The sequence below is a fragment of the Oncorhynchus gorbuscha genome, linkage group LG24 (genome assembly GCF_021184085.1).
Source record: "Oncorhynchus gorbuscha isolate QuinsamMale2020 ecotype Even-year linkage group LG24, OgorEven_v1.0, whole genome shotgun sequence".
Lineage (NCBI taxonomy): Eukaryota > Metazoa > Chordata > Actinopteri > Salmoniformes > Salmonidae > Oncorhynchus > Oncorhynchus gorbuscha.
In genome coordinates, this window is record NC_060196.1 from 23,547,793 (window position 1) to 23,562,945 (window position 15,153).

Here is a 15,153-nt window from a genome sequence, read left to right on the forward strand (position 1 = left end):
TTGGTGCAGGTACAATCAACTATCACAACAATTATTTTGCGATAGTTAAAATAAAACAAAACTATATATCATCCAAAATAATATACCGATATGTAACTGTATCAATCCCCCCATCACTAATTTATAAGATTTCCAGAATTGAGAACAAAGAGAGTATCGCCAATCCCAGGCTAGTTGAAAAATCTATAATGCCGTTTTGTATAGGCGAACATGTAACGTCCATTAATGGACAGCACAAACCTTTGGTTATTCACATCACATTATCTGGTGTGGAAACTGTAGCAAGGTATGTTTCTTGCATGTTATGTGTTAGGCCGCTCATTTCACAGTGTCAACTCAATCAACATGATATATCTGACACAAATTGGAGAAAGGTGTCTGACTATTTTAGTACAAATTGTGCCTAAATGCAGTTTAAATTCAACCTTGTGTGTTCTATTGAAATTAACTTCCGTATAAAGACGTCGTTTTCAGCTTTTCACTTTTCAGTCTGTCCTACCTGTCTAACGTTAAAATGTCATGTGGGCAAAATGTCATACCCATTTGGAAACTATTTCCAATTGCAGTGGATCAAGAATATGCAGAACGCTGTTACAGATTAACGTTACATGATTGTGAAACTATTTAATGTTTTTTTTTTAAATGCTCGCAAATATACAAAACTATAAACTTGTAACACTGAAGTAGAATACAATTCTTACGTTTATCGACAACATCATATTCTGCAAAATTGAGAATATGTAAAGGCCACACTCAGTATATGATTTATAACTTATTGTTAACGTCTGCTTGCTTTGTTTGAAAGGTTGTTTTGAATGTTCTCTCACCTGACAGGTTGAGGCGTAACAAAATCACAATTCCCAGGAGCACTCCAGCGCAAATTGTAGTGAGCCGCATGTCCCCTGATAAAACGACAAAAAGATGTGCCTTTAAATATTTCTGGATAAATGTTGTTACCAAAACCACGATATTTGCCTTTTTTAAATCCCAGGTTAAAATATTTTTAATGGCGGTGACCAACCAGTAGCTTCCTGATTTACATTACCTGTTTCACTCAGGGCGACGTGTAGGCTAACGTAAATTGGTCTGTCGAAACTTGACGGAAGAATTTAGCCGTTGACAGGCTGGTCTCTTGGACAAAACGTAACATAGTAAACGAAAATCCGGGCCACTCAAATTAGTATGTTATGTTTGCTATGGTTACATAAGACAGAAAGTTAATAAAGGCCATCATTTAAGGAAGGTGGTTGGTCATGTGTAACCCAAAAGTTGCTAGTTTGAAACTCAACACGGACAACATTAGCATTTTAGCTAATTAGCAACTTTGTAACTAACTTGTTACTTACTACATTTAGCTACTTTGCAACTATTTAGCATGTTAGTGTAGCCGATGCGAAATGGCTAGCTAGTTAGCGGTGGTGCGCGCTGGTACCGTTTCAATCGGTGACGTCACTCGCTCTTAGACCTTGAAGTAGTGATTCCCCTTGCTCTGTGGCTTTTGTGGAGCGATGGGTAACGATGCTTCAAGGGTGACTGTTGACTTGTGCAGAGCGTTTCTGGTTCGTGCCCAGGTTGGGGCGAGGGGATGGGCGTAAAGTCTATACTGTTACATTGGTGCCGTGACCCGGATCATTGGTTGCTGCGGAAAAGGAGGAGGTCAAAAGATGGGTGAGTGTAGCCGATGCGAAATGGGTAGGTGGTGCGCGCTGGTAGTGTTTCAATTGGTGACGTCACTTGCTCTGAGACCTTGAAGTAGAGGCTCCCCTTGCTCTGCAAGGGCCGCGGCTTTTGTGGAACGATGGGCAACGATGCTTCGAGGGTAACTGTTGACGTGTGCAGAGCGTCCCTGGTTCACGCCCAGGTCGGGGCGAGGGGACGGATGTAAAGTCTAAACTGTTGCATTAGCTAACCCTTCCCTTTAACCTAACTCGTAACCTTAACCCATAGCCTAGCTAACATTTTCCACCTAGATAACTTTAGCATTAGCCACCTAGCTAACATTAGCCACAACAAATTGGAATTTGTAACGTATCATACGTACTGCAAATTCGTAACATTGTACAAATTGCAGTTTGTAATGTATCATATGAATTGTAATTGTTAACATATCATACGAATTGTAATTCGTAACATATACGAAATGGATGACGGACATCCACAAATGAATACATACCACACCATGTTACATATCATATCATACAAATTTTAGTGTTCCCGGACTTTTGTCTACTATAGATGTGATAAAGAGGTCAATGGAACTGGACCAAAACAATGGAACTGCCATGGAAATACATGGAGGGAAGGGCTTGAGGGAAAGATCCCGAGTCTCTCCCAGCAAGATTAGCCCACATTTAGGCTATTGTTTATATGTGTATTTCACACTATGTTGAGGTAGAAATCGGAGTATAATGCTTGTGTGGATGTCAACCACTGCCAGTTAGTGCCTTTTAAGATGAGGGAGGACAAAAACAAAATTCATCAGCATGGCCTTATTTCTATTGAAGCATATTGGATGTCTCTTATGCACATTCCATTCACCCAGTTCAATATAACAATGATAGGTTTAGGCTACTACATGATACTTACATTTTCCCTATACCCATCATGAGGTTGCTACAACTTAGCCTATGAATGAAAGTTTACAACATATGTGCACACAGGTCGAGAGACAAATTCGAGGTGACAGACAGTCACATTCAATACCGCCTTGCACACTCCTGCATGCATTTAGCTGATACAGGGTGTAATAATTTGTCCAACAGTTGTCCATCATTTGTCCAATGAGAGTTTCTATTGGACAAAATCAGGTATGTTTATCCTCGTTTTGTTCTGTTTGCTTCGTTTAAGAAATGTTTTTCAACAGAATCCACCCCGATCACACATAAACACAGTTCTCTTTCAGAGCAGCCACTATGTATTCCTTCTCGCATCTCCTCTCCTCTCACATCTTCCCTTCGCCTGTCGACCTCAATGCACAACACATCAGCTGAATGTGACCAGGCGAAAAAACCTTTCCAAGCCAAACCACTACACACACCCTACATCGTTGTCACCACATTAGCTAAAGTAACGTCATAGTCAGCATAGCTAATAGAACTAATTCGTTAGTAAACCCGCTAAAATCATGCAGTAACGTTACAGTGTACAGTAAGCAAATACACCGGCGGGCCCCGGTGGCAATAAATTAGTCAAATCAAAAGCTTACCTTGGCTTGGAAGAGTTCCAGTGTTGTGTTGGAATGTCATAGCCAGCTAGCTAACATAGCATTTGTCTGTTTGAGCAGGGTGTTTCAGAAGGCTAAACTAGCTAGCTGCATTTGCAAGCTAAGTAAGTTAAAGTGATTTTTCTTTAACGACATCTCATCTCTATTTCTTTCTTGCTTCTCCTTCATTTTTGAACTACTCACTACATGTTATACACTGCAGTGCTAGTTAGCTGTAGCTTATGCTTTCAGTACTAGATTCATTCTCTGATCCTTTGATTGGGTGGACAACATGTCAGTTCATGCTGCAAGAGGTCTGATACATTGAAGAACGTCCTTCAGAAGGTGTCATAATTACTGTGTAAGTCTATGGAAGGGGGTTAGAACCATGAGCCTCCTAGGTTTTGTATTGAAGTCAATGTACCCAGAGGAGGACAGAAGCTAGCTGTTCTCCAGCTACACCATGGTGCCACCCTACAGAGTGCTGTTGAGGCTACTGCAGACCTTCTTTGCAAAATAGTGTTTTAATAAATTATTTGATGACGTGATTATATTCAGTATAGTTTTATCGAAAAAGGATAACTTTTTTCATGTTTTACTATTTTTATTTTGTATGAAATTCACTGAGAAAGATGGTCCTTCCCTTCCTCCTCTGAGGAACCTCCACTGATGTCAACCCCAACATATTCATGTCATCGTTACCAATCAACTGCATTACAGTTAGAAATGAATTTGACTACCACCACCGATTTCTGTATGCTAGCCATGCTAACCATGCTAACCAGTTTATACGAACGGGAGTTAGTATTTAGAAAGTACTTCTTCTAAACCTGAAAAGGAACAACTTATTCAGTGAAAACAGCCAAATATATCCAAATCAGTAACCACATTGTGGGCCTGTTAAAATACAAAAATCATGACAGATTTGACAAATATTTAGTTTGTTTCATCAGATTTGTCAGAGGAGTGCTAATCTGTTTTTAAAAATATATATATATTTTACTAGGCAAGTCAGTTAAAGAACAAATTCTTATTATCAATGACAGCCTACAAACAGTGGGTTAACTGCCTGTTCAGGGGCAGAACGACAGCTCGGGGATTTGAACTTGCAACCTTCCGGTTACTAGTCCAACGCTCTAACCACTAGGCTACCCTGCCGCCCCAATGGATATATATACGCTATATAATGGAACGTCTGTGTTCCATTGACTCCTTGCAGATGTTCCATTGACTCCTTTACCGCATCTATGTTACATCTTCCCCTGAGTCCAGGTTGCCGTTGAAGCCTTGACACCCTCCCTCTCTGTTTTTGCTTTATTGATGCCCTACAATGAATAACAATATTTAATTAATTGTTAGAAGACTACGTTTTATAAGTGTGCAGCATTCTTTGGGTCCCTCATTGTGTGTTGTGTTGATTATAATGCAGAGGGCATTTATTTTCTATAACATCAATATTTTAGTACACTAGGAAAGGGAGATTTGTGTTGTCCAAAGGAAATTAAGAAGGTGTAGTTTAGGCTATAGTTTTTTATTTGACAGAATGCTTATGACATATTTCAATATAGGCTAACCTGTGTTATTTGTTTATGAAAGACTTCATAAACAACCGTTTCTGCCACAGTGTCATCATGTATCAGTTTTGTTTTTGTGTGGACCCCATGCAGATGTCAACTTTTGGGCTTTTCTCTCTGCAGTATTGAGACATCCTCCTGCCTCCACATGCCTAATGCCATATGGCTAGCATTCCTGAGATGGAGCCCGGGGCACAAGATAGGAACCCTAGGAAGACCACATGAGGGCAGCAACACAGAACTGGTCCCTGATTAAAGTGACTGCCCAGTGTTTCCAGATTTCTATTAAATATTACCTTTAATTACTTTTTGGGTATGAGTTAACAAAATATGAACTTTTAAAGGTGAGATTTTTACTGGACAGTGACTTTTAAACTGACTTGCACAGTTAAATAATGGTTAAATCAACACGTGGGAACACCAGTTAGAGAGCCGTTCAAGTGGATTTTCCCCAGTTGTGCATGGTTCATTTCCACTTCCCACTAGATTATGAACACAGCATCATTTATATCCTAAAATTAGAAGCTCACATAGAGAGGCTTCTGGAAGTGGAGATGGACTCCCAGACCAGTACTGACATCTACTTTGGTAAGGCAGATATCAAGACCACAGCTTTGGTCGAACGTTAGGGTCTCTTCTATACTGTAGCAAGATCGCAGCATACCTGTTTTATGTTGGGGTACTGTACTCTGCTATTCAACAGATCTAAATTGCTCTGCAGTGTGTGATTGTGTGCTAGGCTGCTTGCATTTGTGATTGGGGAAAGGATCAGATGTCAGAGTATTTCAGTTGACCGTGCAGCTCTTGCTGGATGATCGAGGGATACTGAAAGAAACGTAGTTACAGTGTGTAGTTTGTGTGTATTGTGTGTGTGTGTGGTCTGACAATTTCAGGGAGCTGTGTAAGATGCAGTATACGGTATTGGCCGGACTTGCCAGGCAATGGGAAAGCTATACCATGACACCTGTTTCACCTGCAGTGCTTGCAGTACATGTCATGCATCTATTCTACACACAAACATGCACACAAAAAACAAATGTAATTTCATTAACAGCCTTCCCTGTTTTAATTAAGCTGTGTTTTGGTTATTGTTGTGACTATTCCGACTGGAATAGTTTTTTATCCCACCCCACACTCTCTCACTATCCCTCATTTGAACTCTCTTTCATGTTTAGGTCAAACGCTAAAAGGCAGGCCATTTTTGACATACATGTCAAAAAATAATATTTTGTGAAGATGACTTCCTGGTAAGCATCTCAATGTCTTTAAATCAGATATCAGTTACGGGTGTGGTTCTGCTTCTTAATTTTTATGCAAAGGACATTCAGTATATTCAAACGTATTCAATTAGTTAATCAAGTACTGTCTCTTGTTATGAGAATTTGCTTAAATATACGCTATTTTTCAATTACTTTGAAAGTACTCCGGAATTCTGTAATGCCTGTGGATATTTAATAAAATAAATGTTTACTGTGTCAGAGACTACCACAGGTGAGTTTGATTGCATTACAACTCCAACACAATGAGCAAGACCATCACACACCCTTAAATCAACATCAACACCCTGTTACAGACACACCTTTATACAGCATAGCAATAATGATTAAACTATTACCACAATTGAGTCAATCACATTTCTCTATTTCATTTACATCTTGTCCTTTTATTCTCAGGCTTGTGGCACCTTTCTGTGCAACTTGTGGCCAGCCAATTCTGCCATCTGAGGTTAGCTATGATATTTTGCTTTTGAATGTTTGAGCAGGTTCTAACTAAAATCATAGCATAATAGCCTGGGTGCCAGTTGTTTCTGAGCAGATCCAAACAGACTGAGACACAGGCTATGATATAAGGCTATTTTGTTAAATGGTGCATGTGTTAATAATGAGTTGTCTGTCCAGAGAAGGATCTGGACCTCTGTCTGTATATATGTCTTACATTCATGTAGTGGCCTTGGAGTGCTATGACTGTGATGTTGATTTGAGGTTTGATTGGGAGATTAACCTACACATGATAATCAGAGCGGTGTACCACGAGATGCTGAGCTGGGCTTCCTTTTATATACATTTGATATTGTGATGTGCAAAATCAATCATGTGTTGATTTTTCTGTCCAATTTGTGAGGCTTTAATGTGTATAATAATATATATTTTAAAAAAACTCAAAGTAAGAAGGTGTCTCATTTATTGGACAGTTAGGTACTATATCAGCATTGAGTAAGTCAAATTAAAGTTCTTGACATCTTCGTGGGATTCCGAACCCAGGTCTCTACTCTTCAAGTCTCACTCAGGTTAACAGCGACATCGAGCGTTAATATTTGTCCCCATCGCTCACCTCCCGGAAGAAGCTACCGACAGTAGTGAACATTTTTGCTAAAGCAGCAGGGTCAGTGCTATCTGGGATCCTTGGGACGGACAGGTAAACGCTATGGTTTCGGTTAAACTACGTCCCAAGGATCCCGCACAGCACTGATCAGAGAGGAAGAGGCGACGCCTCTCGTTCTTTCTGCCTAAAATCAGGAAAAAGTCCATATTGAAATGGCGTCAGTCACTGCTCGTGGTATGACCCTTTGCATCTTGGCGCTGTTAAACTTTGTCTTCGTTTTTATAACCGGTGCAGACTTTGTTCGTTTCATCTCATTTCGAGCGATATATCATAACATCACTGGAGAGTCGCCACTGTGTCAAGGTATGTTTCCTGGCTCTTTGGCAAAGAGTTGTGTGTTCATCAGGAAAAGTAGCAAATTCTAGTCTCAAACTATACAAACGGTTCACAGCTGTTGCAACTTCCGGATGTATTGTTTCAGTAGCAAGTTAGAATGTTTTTATTTGAATGGTTCATTCATCTCAATAAATAGTGTAACGAACCTGGGTTTATAAGCGCAACGAGCATGCTTTTGCGGCACAGTCGATAGCGCGCCGGACCTCGAGCTCGAGGGTTCGAGACCTGCTCCCTGCTGTTTCATTACATTGTTGTCAGAAGTGATCCACGACGATGCGCGTTCCTGTAAGACGTAGAGTCGCAAGCTAGCGCTCTTTGAAATGAGGGAGTAGTGTAACGATCCTGCGTTTATACGCGCGGAAATCGACCCTGCTGCACGAGCATGCTTTTGCGGCACAGTCGATAGCGCGCCGGACCTCGGGCTCGAAGGTCGAGGGTTCGAGACCTGCTCCCTGCCTGCTTCATGACAATTCTTTTGGACCTGGAACCGAGACCGTAGAAAAAAGTACTGCAGTCGAAATCGAACGCTGTGATGTAACGTTAATGTGCCTGTGCAAAACAATGTTAGCTGAACATGGCCCGGTTTCCCAAAAGCATCTTACCTTAAAGATCGGACTTTTTTTTGTCTTCAATTTTCACCTAAAATGACATACCCAAATCTAACTGGCTGTAGCTCAGGACCTGAAGCAAGGATATGCATATTCTTGATCCCATTTGAAAGGAAACACTTAGAAGTTTTTAGAAATGTGAAATTAATGTAGGCGAATGTAAAACATTTAGATCTGGTAAAAGATAATGCAAACAATAAAACCTGCTGATAATATAATATTGGAGTCTAGGCACAATTTAGATTTTGGCCACTAGATGGCATCAGTGTGTGTGCAAAATTTCAGATTGATTCAGTGAAGCATTGCAATACTGCACAATATTTTCTATGAAGTCTGCCCGACTGTGCCGAATTGGTCAATTGATACATTTTCAAGTACATAACTGTAGAGAACATACATTTTGTATTAGCATATCATTTTTGTAAGTTTACACACTACCAGGAATGTTATACATGGTGGATCATTAGCTCATACACTAACTTTCGCACATCTAGATGGCTGGGCGGGGTGGGTGTGGAGCAAGAGACAACAGGGGTTCAAACTGTAGAAACCAGTTCCTACATTTGACTATAACAATATATTTTATCAAACAAAACTATGCTACATTTTATCCCTGGGACCCTCGGGATGACAAATCAGAGCAAGATTACTGAATGTAAGTACATTATTTACCTTCGGAGGTGAATGTATCAAACCAGTTGCCGTGATAAACGTTTTGTTTTTGTGAACTCTCCTCAAAAAATAGCATGGTATTTTTTCACTGTAATAGATACTTGGATAGTTTAATTGGATAGTGCGGTTAGCTTAAAGTCTTGTTAATCTTTCTGCCCATATAAGATATGGCTATGTCCTGGGAAGTTTGCTGTTACTTACAACGTCATTCTAGTCACATTAGCGCACGTTAGCAAAAAGCGTCCCGGTATCTCAATAAATAAATGGGGTGGCAGGGTAGCCTAGTGGTTAAGAGTGTTGGACTAGTAACCGAAAGGTGACAAGGTACAAATCTGTCGTTCTGCCCATGAACAAGGAAGTTAACCCACTGTTCCTAGGCCGTCATTGAAAATAAGAATTTGTTCTTAACTGACTTGCCTAGTTAAATAAAGGTAAAATAAAAATATAAGGACACCGACCTCTTAGAGGTTAAGGCTATGTTCATCGTTAGAACCAATGCTTTTGGGAAACAGGGCCAAGACTGGTACCCTCTGACTAACAAGATCATTTCAACAATGGGAATTCATCATTATACTTTGCTCCAAGACTGTCGTTGTCTTGTACTGATAATCACCAACACCTAACCTACCACACCATCTACTTATCGTATCCCTCTGTCCATATTTCTATACTTTATATAGACTCTGTACCATGGTCTGTAGCTTTGCGGGACAGCTCTGTTCTCAAGTCTGTGGTTGTGGATCTGGGGCTTCTGGCTCTTTTTATTGTCCAGCACAGCCTATTGGCCTGGGCTCCAGTCAAGCAGGCATGTCAGTCTGTCCTGGGGGTACTGAACCGGGCCATGTACTGCTCCACCACTGCTATGGCTCTCCAGGTAACACACACACACACACTTTCATTTATAAAATCTTATGGTCTTAAAAAAATGAGACAATTCAACATTTAAATACCCCTTTTGCTGTCCTACTTCACTGTCTTGTCCCTGTTCTAGATATTGATGCATTACTGGCAGCCTGTGACGGAGGCTCCCTGTCTGTGGTCAGTACGTAATGCCCCATGGAATACCTGGTTCCCCCTGCTCTGTTTCACCCTGCACTTCCTCTGCTGGTCTATCATCTGCAGTATACTGCTGATCTTTGACTATCCTGAACTACTGGGCATCAAGCAGGTGAAGTAAACCCATGCAGCTGTAACAGAGTAAGATTGCAGTCACGTGATTGCGATCAGAGGACCACTAGTTTGAGGCCAGTAAGGGGACAGGGACAGTGGAGGAAGTGATACTGTTCACTTTCGAACTGGTTACACCAAAGCATTTTCATGCATCACATTTGATCATTGATCATTGATGTGATGCCACAGCTATAATTAGTCAGCAATAGAATGATTAAGAATATCCTTCTGATGAAATGTAAATAACTGGTATAATATCTGCAATAAGTAATTTATCCCTTTCTCCCGGTCTCTCTCCATCCTCCCTCTTCCATACCTCTCAGGTTTATTATGAGTGCCTTGGTTTGGGAGATCCTCTGGCTCTCAAGTCCCCCCGGGCTCAGCGTCTCTTCGCCCACCTGCGTCACCCCGTGTGTGTGGAGCTGGCTGTGGTGCTGTGGCTCCTCCCTGCCCTGCCCCTGGACAGGCTGCTGCTGGCGGGGAGTCTGTCGGCCTACCTGGCCCTGGCTCACTCCCTGGATACACAGGACTGTGCATACCTCAGTGTCCAGCTGCATAGCAAACTGCGGCTCTTCTCTTTGCCACAGGATGGCACTGCTCAGAACAATGACAACCACAAGCAAGAGTGAATTGAAGTCATGGGTGTTGTAAGCTAGGTTTCCATCCAATTGCCAAAACATAAGAATATTCTAATATGCACATTTTCCCGCCAAAGATGTTTCCGTTAAATTGACTTGTTGGGGATTAAATTACTTTTGCTGTTAAATTCCGATGTACAGAATATTTTTAATTATAAAAAAGGAAGTTAAATGGGTTTCCATCGCATTTTAAACTCTACTGATGGTATTCTCACACAGAAAATTGCGTTATATGGCGTGGACTTTACTCGCATGAAAAGGTTGGATGGAAACCTGGTTGCTATTGAGAGCAATAGTAATGGCATCTGTTTGATATCACTAACTCCACCATAGCTCGTTGGTCAAAGCCTATGGGGAAATTAATGTTTTTTTTGTCTCAACTCCGAAAATAAGGTCTGTGGTAAACACAGGTTTAGGAGTTCTTATAGGTTTTGTTCTATTAGATCGTCTTCATCAGCTGATGTCAATTTTGGTTAATTTGAAGCATTAATGTAATCAAAACAAGCACATTTATTTCTGGTGTTTATCCCAAAACCCCATTCTTTCCCCATTAATTTCCCTTATAGGAATGGCTGAATGAACTAAAGGTAACTAATTTCTGTTTTTTTGGGGACTACAAGCTGGTGAGCTTTATTACTACACATACATGAATGGGATCAGATGGGATGTTTGTGTGGCTGCACACAGCAATTGACAAAAGTACACACTGCAGTTGTTTGTTAACTTCACTTGGTAGGGGTAACACTGTTGATTTTAGAAAATGATAAGATTCAGAACGTCTGTAAATATGCCACCAAGCATTTAGGCATAGCTTTTAACATCAATGTATTTGTAAGTAATTACTCAGAATATATATATATATTTTTTTTAAATCTAAAAGAGTATATTTTTATATAGCCTATGAACATAACATAACATTTTACATTCCACCACCAAGTGCTAACTCATAGCCCTTCTAGTAATTTAATAGGATCTCTGTCATAAACTGTCAAACTTCCAGAAATGGCAGCCATATTGGTCAGGGAGAAATCCAACCCAGTCTAACTGGAATGAATGGCAGTAGAGGTACAATCCTAAAAGTAAGGCATATGACATAAGAAATTGTGTGATAGAATTATTGTCAACCTAAAATATTGTCATAATTATAAATTCTGTTTATACAGGTTTCCTACACATTTTCTGTATAAATAGCCTCTAAAATATATGTAAACAGACCATAAATGCCTCCTTGGGAAGCTGTGAGTTCTATTATATGATACAATATCAGTAGGCTACTTGTTGCATTTACAACTTGTCTAAGTCCTATCATCAACTGATTTCAGCCAGTATATGGCTGTGGGATGTTGGCATATTGGCAGTTAATTTGAGGGGGGAAATCATTCTGCTAAAACTATCTGGCTAGCTAGCTAACAAACACAGTGCAGATAAATTATTCAATTTTTTATATTTTTTTACACTGTCTTATCACTTCACTGGCAAACCATGGTTGACCAACTTCCTGACAAAAATGGCTGACCTATATCCCATTATAAGGTTCATGGCCATTCTAGTATTCTAATTATATGTGCCAACTGCCGTTCCACACTGTATTATTTTCAAAATTGGATTATGTCAGTGCTACATTTTGCTGTTGTCTTTCATTTTGTTGTATTTGTCCTGTTCCTTTCCTATTTCCCCACACACATTCTGTCACATTTTGAGGGTATCTTTGTCTTATCCTTTTCTCTCCATCATCATTGTTTTATATCCTTTGTGTTGCAGTAAATCAATGTATAATTACTTGAATAGCTGAATTCCTTCTAATTCCAACTGTGAGCATGGATTATAGGAGAGGATAAGGTATTCATTGTTTAATTATTTTATATAGGTCTAATTACAGTATTTTTAACTACATTAATTATTTTAATAAGATAATATATAGGTGAAACTACCTTAGAGCAAACTGTTCATGTGATGCCATATTTTCATCAGTTTTGTACCAACACAGGTTCTTTGTTACACTGGAACAAATTATAAGCAACTAAAACATAATGTCTCAATAAATACAAGTCATAATGCATTTTTTTTCTATTGTCATTTTTTCTCATTATTTTTTAGTTAATTTAAGTTTGATTTAGGCTCTTACCATTGATGTTGGCCAGGACTATTCAACTCTTACCCCACGAAGTTCAGAGCCTGCTGGTCGTCTGTTCTACCTGATAGTGAATTACACCCATCTGGTGTCCCAGGTCTCAATCAGTCCCTGATTAGAGGGGAACAATTTAAAAAAGCAGTGGAACCCAGAACAGGGCTCCGGGCAGCCAAGCGGAAATGGAGGAAAACTCGCCTCCCTGCGGACCTGGCATCCTTTCACTCCCTCCTCTCTACATTTTCCTCCTCTGTCTCTGCTGCTAAAGCCATTTTATACCACTCTAAATTCCAAGCATCTGCCTCTAACCCTAGGAAGCTCTTTGCCACCTTCTCCTCCCTCCTGAATCCTCCCCCCCCCCCCTCCTCCCTCTCTGCAGATGACTTCGTCAACCATTTTGAAAAGAAGGTCGACGACATCCGATCCTCGTTTGCTAAGTCAAACGGCACCGCTGGTTCTGCTCACACTGCCCTACCCTGTGCTCTGACCTCTTTCTCCCCTCTCTCTCCAGATGAAATCTCGCGTCTTGTGACGGCCGGCCGCCCAACAACCTGCCCGCTTGACCCTATCCCCTCCTCTCTTCTCCAGACCATTTCCGGAGACCTTCTCCCTTACCTCACCTCGCTCATCAACTCATCCCTGACCGCTGGCTACGTCCCTTCCGTCTTCAAGAGAGCGAGAGTTGCACCCCTTCTGAAAAAACCTACACTCGATCCCTCCGATGTCAACAACTACAGACCAGTATCCCTTCTTTCTTTTCTCTCCAAAACTCTTGAACGTGCCGTCCTTGGCCAGCTCTCCCGCTATCTCTCTCTGAATGACCTTCTTGAATCAAATCAGTCAGGTTTCAAGACTAGTCATTCAACTGAGACTGCTCTTCTCTGTATCAGGAAGGCGCTCCGCAATGCTAAAGCTAACTCTCTCCTCTGCTCTCATCCTTCTAGACCTATCGGCTGCCTTCGATTCTGTGAACCATCAGATCCTCCTCTCCACCCTCTCCGAGTTGGGCATCTCCGGCGCGGCCCACGCTTGGATTGCGTCCTACCTGACAGGTCGCTCCTACCAGGTGGCGTGGCGAGAATCTGTCTCCTCACCACGCGCTTTCACCACTGGTGTCCCCCAGGGCTCTGTTCTAGGCCCTCTCCTATTCTCGCTATACACCAAGTCACTTGGCTCTGTCATAACCTCACATGGTCTCTCCTATCATTGCTATGCAGACGACACACAATTAATCTTCTCCTTTCCCCCTTCTGATGACCAGGTGGCGAATCGCATCTCTGCATGTCTGGCAGACATATCAGTGTGGATGACGGATCACCACCTCAAGCTAAACCTCGGCAAGACGGAGCTGCTCTTCCTCCCGGGGAAGGACTGCCCGTTCCATGATCTCGCCATCACGGTTGACAACTCCATTGTGTCCTCCTCCCAGAGCGCTAAGAACCTTGGCGTGATCCTGGACAACACCCTGTCGTTCTCAACTAACATCAAGGCGGTGGCCCGTTCCTGTAGGTTCATGCTCTACAACATCCGCAGAGTACGACCCTGCCTCCACACAGGAAGCGGCGCAGGTCCTAATCCAGGCACTTGTCATCTCCCGTCTGGATTACTGCAACTCGCTGTTGGCTGGGCTCCCTGCCTGTGCCATTAAACCCCTACAACTCATCCAGAACGCCGCAGCCCGTCTGGTGTTCAACCTTCCCAAGTTCTCTCACGTCACCCCGCTCCTCCGCTCTCTCCACTGGCTTCCAGTTGAAGCTCGCATCCGCTACAAGACCATGGTGCTTGCCTACGGAGCTGTGAGGGGAACGGCACCTCAGTACCTCCAGGCTCTGATCAGGCCCTACACCCAAACAAGGGCACTGCGTTCATCCACCTCTGGCCTGCTCGCCTCCCTACCACTGAGGAAGTACAGTTCCCGCTCAGCCCAGTCAAAACTGTTCGCTGCTCTGGCCCCCCAATGGTGGAACAAACTCCCTCACGACGCCAGGACAGCGGAGTCAATCACCACCTTCCGGAGACACCTGAAACCCCACCTCTTTAAGGAATACCTAGGATAGGATAAGTAATCCTTCTCACCCCCCTTTAAGATTTAGATGCACTATTGTAAAGTGACTGTTCTACTGGATGTCATAAGGTGAATGCACCAATTTGTAAGTCGCTCTGGATAAGAGCGTCTGCTAAATTACTTAAATGTAAATGTAAATGAGTTGAGTTTGCGAGATGTAGGCTATTCTCTCATGCATGATTCCTCCACTGTCTAAACGGGGAAAGTGTTTTTTAAATCCAAGAGAAAATACTATCAGATTTTGGAACCTATCGTATAGGATTTTATCCTATAGGATTCCAATACAAGAATCCAGTAGAAAAAAACATATCAGATTTTGGACACAGTTCTATTGGACTGTTATTCCTAGATTCTGTGTGGTTAGTTTGAACAGGACGT

General features: G+C 41.7%; 2 protein-coding genes across 2 annotated transcripts in view; one reads left to right on the top strand and one right to left on the bottom strand.

Annotated features, from left to right (window-relative positions):
- The window catches only part of cdcp1b (CUB domain containing protein 1b), a 29,923-nt gene extending 28,888 nt beyond the window's left edge, over nt 1-1,035 (bottom strand). The window contains exons 1-2 of the mRNA XM_046327480.1: nt 1,022-1,035; nt 828-902 (exon numbers count right to left, since the gene is read on the bottom strand). Of these exons, the coding sequence (XP_046183436.1) occupies nt 828-897 (70 nt within the window). The 5' untranslated portion in view covers nt 898-902; nt 1,022-1,035. The remainder of the gene's footprint in view (nt 1-827; nt 903-1,021) is intronic.
- A 6,176-nt stretch (nt 1,036-7,211) lies between these two features.
- On the top strand, nt 7,212-12,635 carry nrm (nurim). The gene is made up of 4 exons (XM_046327356.1): nt 7,212-7,461; nt 9,455-9,648; nt 9,766-9,942; nt 10,268-12,635. The coding sequence occupies exons 1-4, from the start codon at nt 7,311-7,313 to the stop codon at nt 10,571-10,573; spliced, it is 828 nt and encodes a 275-aa protein (XP_046183312.1). The 5' UTR covers nt 7,212-7,310; the 3' UTR covers nt 10,574-12,635.
- The last annotated feature ends 2,518 nt before the right edge of the window (nt 12,636-15,153 follow it).

What these genes read in the sequence shown, in the direction of transcription:
- nrm (XM_046327356.1), top strand. Translation starts at nt 7,311, where the DNA reads ATGGCGTCAGTCACTGCTCGTGGTATGACCCTTTGCATCTTGGCGCTG. An exon ending in CCACTGCTATGGCTCTCCAG is followed by an intron (nt 9,649 to 9,765) that starts GTAACACACACA and finishes TCCCTGTTCTAG; the next exon opens with ATATTGATGCATTACTGGCA. An exon ending in AACTACTGGGCATCAAGCAG is followed by an intron (nt 9,943 to 10,267) that starts GTGAAGTAAACC and finishes CATACCTCTCAG; the next exon opens with GTTTATTATGAGTGCCTTGG.